We start from the raw sequence: 7,583 nt of genomic DNA, 5'->3' as shown, positions 1-7,583 counted from the left end.
GAATAGGACAACTTCTGAAAGTTTACAGACATTTCAACACTGCAGGGAGTTGTTGATACACCAGAGGTTTGTGCTGCCATTTTTTTTCTGACCTTGACAGGGCAGAAAAGGCCCTGGCAGTGCTGATGGGCACCAACTTGTTTGCAAGCAACACAGCCTTGCAGCAAACAAGGCAAACAGCTCCTGAGCTGCATTAGGAAGTCGAGGGAGGTGATTTTCCACTCTGCTCAGCATTGGTGAGACACCTGGAGTGCTGGGTCCAGTTCTGGGCTTCTGAGTACAAGAGCAACACGGACTTAACAGAGCAAGTCCAGCAAACTGCCATGAAGATGATAAATGGATCAGAACATCTACAAAGAGAGACCAAGACCTGGGACTCTTCAGCCTGGAGAAGAGAAAGTTTAGGGAGATCTCACAAATACGCATAAATACCTGATGGGGCAAGGGTGGAAGTAGAGAAGACTGAGCCAGAGTCTTCTCAGTGATGCCCAAGGAAAGGACGAGAAAATAAGTAGGAAATACAGGAAACTCCATACACACAAGGAAAAAAACCCAGACAAACCTGCAAGGGCGATCAAATGCTGGAACAGGTTATCCCGAGAGGCTGTAGTCTCTGTCCTTGGAGATACTCAAAACCCAACTAGACATGCTCCTCAGCAACATGCTTTAGTTGACCCTGCTCTGTGCAGTGTGGTTGCAACAGTAGTGTCTCAAGACATCTCTTCCAACCTCAGCAATTCTATGCTTCTGCAGTTGTGGACAACTCTACACAGAAAAACTAACATTACCACCACCACTACTCAAGACCTTGACATTCTATGAAGTTGAAAGCCTTTCTAAAATGCTTTGCACTCTGTATGAAACAGTAACAATCAGGGCACCATTTCATCTTTTCTGGAACTAAATTTCCAACTTGAACCTGGATCCAGTAACTGTTAAAGCAGCTATGCCTCAGACCTTTGACTGGGGACCCACATCTCCGTTACATCAGTGAATGGTGGCTGAATTGTACCTTTAATTTCAAGACAGAGAAGAAAACATGGTTCTCTTGCATCTGTGACAATGATTATAATACCTTGTATTTAGAAATAATAGAGGAATGAGACAGCTGCTCTCAGACTTACGATGAAGCTAACAGCTTCTTGCCTTCCTCAGATGGACCTACTCACCTAAAAAGGATAGGAAGAAGGCCATAAGTTACACCAACGTTTTAAGCAAAGCTCAACCTGGTGGACAGAGTCTCACCAACACTTATCTAGCTCATGGGTTTGATCCGGTAAGCACAACTGTCAGTCAAATTCCTAAAAAGGAAAAAGGTTTTATGTACCTGTAAAGTTAACATCAGATGAGCTGTGATTCCAAGAATTTCAGGAGGTGCTCAAAAATGTGGTAGTTCATTAAATTTTGGGTTTAGCCATAGTTATTAAATCTAGAGCTGTAGTTCAGGTGCCCATCTTTTAAAATGGAGAGATGAATATCATCAAGTTTATGACTGTGTATCAAAGATGGCAGAAATGTAAAGATGAAAAGATTTATTCAGTAACAAGAAAACTTTTAGAAATCAAGTCCTAGCCAGACTGCACAGAATTAAATGTGCGTTGAAACACGCAGATCATTATTTGACAAGCCATTTGGTGTACTAAATTATCTTGCCGGAATAACAGGTCAGGAAACACAGATTTTAGTCTTGTTCATGTACTTTTTTTACTTCCATGGAAGTCAGCTCCTGGAAAAAGTATACCAAATTAATTGATACCTTTGATAGAATTGCCCTTTCAACCAGCACTGTACGCATGGACTGTAATTCCAGATGTTACAGAACAATCAGTTATTAACATAATTTTTCACAGTTTTTTCCTTTACAAATTAGAATTATAGCGATCTCTGTTCTGAAAGTCTTTATAAGCACGTTTTGCATCTGTTTTACTGTGCGGGATTCTTCCAAAAGGTTCCAGATCATTGAAGCAGGCATCAAAAACTTCATCCACAGCTTTTTCTGCTGTTTCTTTGCTAACTTTTCTAACAGCCAGGATGGAACGAATTGCTCTGTCTCGTACACAAGTCTAAAGTGGGAATTAGATAAAGAAAAATCTGTCAGTATAAATAATTTTTTTTCCAGATTTTTTCAAGTAGTAATTCCTACTAAATGTGCATTAATTTTGTATCACAGAAGAGTCAAACAATGCCTGTAATAAGCATTAAAGCACACTTTTGTTCTGTCCTGTGTTAAGTACATGGTTTAGTTTTCCATGTGCAAATAAACCATCAGATAAGTAAAAGACATTCCTTAGAACAGGAATTAAAAATATAATTTGGCATTTGTTGCAGGTATCAAGTATTTGTACAACTTGACTTGGCCACAAGAGAAAATATGTCAGAAAGAGACATATACCAGTTAGTACTTTTCCAATTGAAATGCTACAAAACGTAAAGGAATGACTCCTCTACTTGGCCTTCATTTTGACACCCGTCTTTATGGCAACTTTTGCTTACACAGTTTGTCTACCAAAAGATAAAAAAAAGATGTAAACATTCCCAGGTACAAGCTAACTGCCACTCTAACATAAGCAACTACTTGGGATTCAACCTATTACTATTAAAAACATTAATTTCTATAAGATTAACACATGGTTATTTAGAACTCATCATTCTCCTTCCTCCAGTTTTCAAAGGCATTTTAGAGTTTTACCCACTACATTTCCTGCAAACCCTGGGGTTTTTTTGGTTCTTATTAACCATCCATTGTCGGTGGTAATTCTTTACAATAGGACTAAGTATTCAGGAATTTCACTCCAACAAAAATAACACGGCAGAAAAAAAAATTATCATGAATCATTAAAGGTTATTAAAGGTTAATTAAGAGAAAGAAGCAAGTCCACAGCATCTACTTCTTTCTCTGACGTTTTCAGGTATGAAAGTGTAGAAGGCCGAGGTCAAGTAGGTAAAGATGGCTGATAATGAAACAGTAGACTTTAACATCTACAGTCTTTACCTGATGGTGTCCTTTTAATCCAAATTTAAACCTGGCTATTTCATTCATCAGTGTACAGTCTCCACTGAGATTAGCAGCTCGAATCTATTGAGAAAAAATAAGCCACACAATCAGAGAAACACATGGAAATACAAAGTCAAAACAAAACTGTAATAGATTTTTTTCTTCAATGCCTTTCTGGTGACCGCTGGTAGAGAATATTCTCAGGACCACTTCTACTTATTAACTACATATTACCCTTTATATCCATCCTCTCAGCCTCAATGAACTGCAAAGTATTACTACAGAACCTGTGAGTTTCTCCAAGGACTAAGTCTCACATATTCCCAAAGCTTAAATGAATGAGCAGAAGAGATTATATGTCTATGCACATATAATATGAATTGCTAAAAGAACACGGAAAGTAATACTCTCCCCAGTCTGTATCAGAAGCTGATACAAGAGTCAGGAAGAAAGGCAGATACCTTTCAAAGACTGAACCTGCAATACTCAGAAGAGCAGTAACCCACCTAGTTTAGAAAAAGCCACATTTAAATGGCTATGTGTGTTTTAGCTTGTTAACTGTCTTGTCCTGTGCACTGTAATTTCTTTTGTCTGCCAACTGTTCCACACCCTCAATTAGGAAATATAACTAAAACTAGATTTCCTTTAATTAAGTACCAGAGTGAAAATAAGTGCATGGAAAATATGAAACGTAAGAATTAAAAAGTCGGCAATAAAAATTGTAAACACCATATAATAAAGTAAGTATCAAAAGACCCGAAACAAACAAATAGTCTCAACAAGAGCAAGAACAAGCACAATCTTGTTTTATACATGTTCTTTAATTTTATGTTTGAGGCTTACATGCTTTATTCTGCACTGTCTAAATGCTTAGACAAAACCAAATACCAAATGATAGTTAATAATTCTGAATTATTGTACTGGGTTTACGTGGCAAGATGTTGGCAGCAAGGGGCCTGCCAGGATGGCTTCTGTGAGACAAGCCAAGGGGCTGCCCTCATGTTGGACAGAGCCAGTTTCAGCTGGCTCTAAAATGGACCTGCTGCTGGTCAAAGCTGAGCCCATTAGTGGTGCCGGGGGTACTGCTGCGATGACCTATTTAAGAAAGGATAAAAAAAACGCTACATGGCAGCTGTGAGACAGGAGTGAGAAAAACACGAGAGAAACAGCCCCACAGACACCAAGATCAGTAGAGACGGGGAGGAGGTGCTCCAGGCACCAGAGCAGAGATTCCCCTGCCACCTGTGGAGAAGACCATAGTGACACAGGTTGTCTCCCTGCAGCTTGTGAAGAAACAGAGTGGAGCAGATATCCACACTGCAGTCCGAGGAAGACCCCACACCAAAGCAGATGGACATGCCCCGAAAGAAGTTTCAGCCAGTGTAGGAGCATGTTTTCTATTAGGAACTGTGGCCCATGCGGGACTGACACTGGAGCAAGGCATTCCTGAAAGACTGTACGCTGTGGAAAGGACCCAAGCTGGCAGAGGTCTTGAAGAACAGCAGTCCATGGGAAAGACCCACGTTGGAGTAGTTCATGAAGGACTATATCCCGTGGGAGGGACCTCACATTGGAGCAGGGGAACAGCGTGAGGAGGAAGGAGCAGAGACAAAGTGTTATGAACTGACTACAGCCCCCATTCTCCATTCTCCTGTGCCGCTTTGGGGAGGAGATAGAAGAGTCAGGAATAAAGAAGCAAAGTTGGGCCTGGGAAGAAGAGGAGGTGGGGGGAAGGTATTTTTAATTTCATTTCTCACTATCCTACTCTGTCATTAATAGGCAATAAATTAAATTTAACTTCCCCAAGACGAGCGTATTTTGCCCATAACAGTAGCTGGTGAGTGACTGGTGGTGTCCTTATCTCAATCCATAAGGTTTTTAACTTTACTTTTCTCTCCTATCCTACTGAGGAGGGGGAGTCAGAGAATGGCTTGGTAGGCACTTGGCAGCCAGCCAAGATCAACCACCCCCCTACCCCCCCAGTTTTACAGAATGGCTTTACTGATACCACATAAGGTTACTTTGTTAAGTTTTATCTGTAGAAAGATAAAGATAATATGTGACTGTGACTCTCTTCTACAGCAAATATGAATCCAATTAATGATTTAAAATTAAGTTTTATGAAATCTGATTTGTTCTGTACCAAACTCATCATTTTGCTCCTCCCACTTGCTGTTTATAGGTGAAACCTGTGCACATCTTAAGTCTGGACTCAAATATGTTCTCATTAAAAATAAACAGACCAACCCACAACCGGAAAAAAAGACACCCAAACCAAAGCCACTGTAACATTTTTATATCATTTTATAGGTTTTTAAAAAACAGTTAAAAAGCCACCTAATTCACAGAGTCACAAGAACGTACTTTCATAAGGGAAAGTTTTTCTGTGGTCAAATGATATGGATTACAGCAGAAATCAACTAAAAGCACGAGTATACACAAGTCATGTACACAAAAGCAATCTTTCCTAGCCTGTGCTAAGTTTAATTTCGCCTCCTAATGAATTAATTTTTAAGGCCTTTCAAGCAGCAAATTCCTGTGTCCTCTGAAATGGACATGGAGTCATAACTAAAGTGTACTATTAGCAACATCACAACGAATAAATAAAAAAGTATGTTACAGGAAAACACAAGTTTGTTGTTAACCAAAAAAAAACTAGAAAAAATGTTACCATACTACTGTGATAACTATGCAATATATCAAGATTTGCAGGGTAGAAAGAACCCTAGAATGTGTTTCCATCTCTAACTACTCTTATTTGTTAATAACCACTTCTTGTTACACTTGTTACACAGTTACACTCACAGTGATCAAATTCTACTTAGTATGATACTGACTTATTAGTATTTGCAAAAACTAAATATTTGTTTTCTGAATGAAACTGTTTAGGTTGACAGAAAGGACAAAATGTACTAACAGGATTAAACCAAATAAAGTCCGTGTAACAGCATTCCTATTTAAACATGAAACGTCCCTAATAATCAGCAGTAATGAATATAATGACAATGTTAGAAGCATTTTAACTCACCTCTGAACATGCTAAGTGTTTAACATTTTTAAACCAGTCAACATGTGCACGGCAGTGATCAAAGGCATGAATCAATTCATGCGTGACCACCCGGTTCATATGGGATTGCTGGCGAATGTTGTTCTGACACAGAACAATCTGTAGAAGAAAAAAATATAGGTAGTCTTTTCACCAAGTTTCAACATCACCCTTACTTCTCAGAGACTCAGCACACACTACCTACAGCATTTTGATTCTGTAGATCAATGTTTTTCAACATTAACAGATTCGTCATTCTGCAGTGTACTAGTTCCAATACCATGGAACATCTTCCATTTTTCTTATTTTCATGACTTGAACTCAGATAATAGCATTAGTAGATTTAATCCTAGTAAAAAACACTACAAAAATTATAGTCCTTTGAAAGAGGACAATGTCCAGCGCCCACCTGAGATGTGGCAGAATCAAAACCTCCACTGACACAGCCATCACAGTTTTCACACGAAAAGTGACGGTCATTGAAGACAGTGCTGAAAGGCCCAAACAAACAAAGTTATAAGGAAGAATTCAAAAGAGACCAGTAGCTCCATATAACAGTGATGTTACTATGCAGAACAAGATGAATTAGTTTACATACCAACCAGATTGCTTCATAGCCTCAAGAAGAAGTTGAGCATATGGATCTAGAAAAATATTACTGCAATCAATTTCTCTAAACAAAAGTTTTGAAAGTCATCTATAATCAAAATATAAAGACAGTGAAAAAAAAAAAGGAAAAGCACTACATATGCAAATTCATACTTTGCAGTATTTAACCCTAATGCAATGCAACTGGCATCTATTACAGCTCAGGCTCTGTAAAGTGATATAGAATCATGATATATACAAAGCTATTCAGGAATCATGTCACTTCTGACATTATTTTATTAGTAGTAGAGTGGCCTATAGCGATGATTGTTTTCAGTAGCATTCACAGCCAACATTACATAGTAAAAAGGGCACAAGCAAACAACAAATCCTCTCAAATTTTCAAGAAAAATAAGTAGTGAAGAACCTTCTGACAGGAAAAAAAAAAAGCACACAGCCACTTTTGAAATTGCATTTCCTTTGTTTTAACCAAATATCAGCGTGGTCATCAAGAAGCACCCTCATCCCGCCGACTGCTCGGGGGACAGCGGCTGCGGGAGAGCAGCTCCCGCCCGGAGACCCTACGGCACAAGGTCACCGTCGCGGCCAGGCCGTTCCAGCGGGGAACACGGATGCCCCCGGTTCTACCCGGGGCGCCCTCAGCCGCGCCAGGGCCAGGGCCAGGCCCGCGCCCGCCGGGGAAGCGCTTACTCGTGTCCAGGGTCATCCTCAGCATCAGCTGGCACCTGTTGTGGAAGGTGAGGAAACTGCGGACCAGGAAGCTCTGCGGCTTTTTGTTGCGGTCCGGGAAGAGCCGGTAGCCGAAGTCGTCATCCTCCTCCTCCCCGCCCTTCTCCTCGGCCGCCGATGGAGCGGCCTCCCCTTGCTCCATGGCCGACCCCTGCCCCGTCCTCGCCCCGCCCCTCCCCTGCCGGCGGGGCAAAGGGCGGAAGT

At 40.5% G+C, this 7,583-nt stretch overlaps 1 protein-coding gene across 1 annotated transcript; it reads right to left on the bottom strand.

Annotated features, from left to right (window-relative positions):
* Positions 1 to 1,521: 1,521 nt before the first annotated feature.
* ATP23 (ATP23 metallopeptidase and ATP synthase assembly factor homolog) lies at positions 1,522 to 7,521 on the bottom strand (the record flags this gene model as incomplete). Its single annotated transcript, XM_082497480.1, has 6 exons — positions 1,522 to 2,063; positions 2,993 to 3,076; positions 6,024 to 6,161; positions 6,451 to 6,532; positions 6,640 to 6,685; positions 7,341 to 7,521. 6 exons carry the CDS (start codon positions 7,519 to 7,521, stop codon positions 1,860 to 1,862), a joined length of 735 nt encoding a protein of 244 aa, XP_082353606.1. The 3' UTR covers positions 1,522 to 1,859.
* Positions 7,522 to 7,583: the final 62 nt, after the last annotated feature.

The sequence above is a fragment of the Vanellus vanellus genome (assembly GCF_965231255.1).
Source record: "Vanellus vanellus genome assembly, chromosome: 1".
Lineage (NCBI taxonomy): Eukaryota > Metazoa > Chordata > Aves > Charadriiformes > Charadriidae > Vanellus > Vanellus vanellus.
This window is presented reverse-complemented; position numbering and strand designations above follow the sequence as displayed.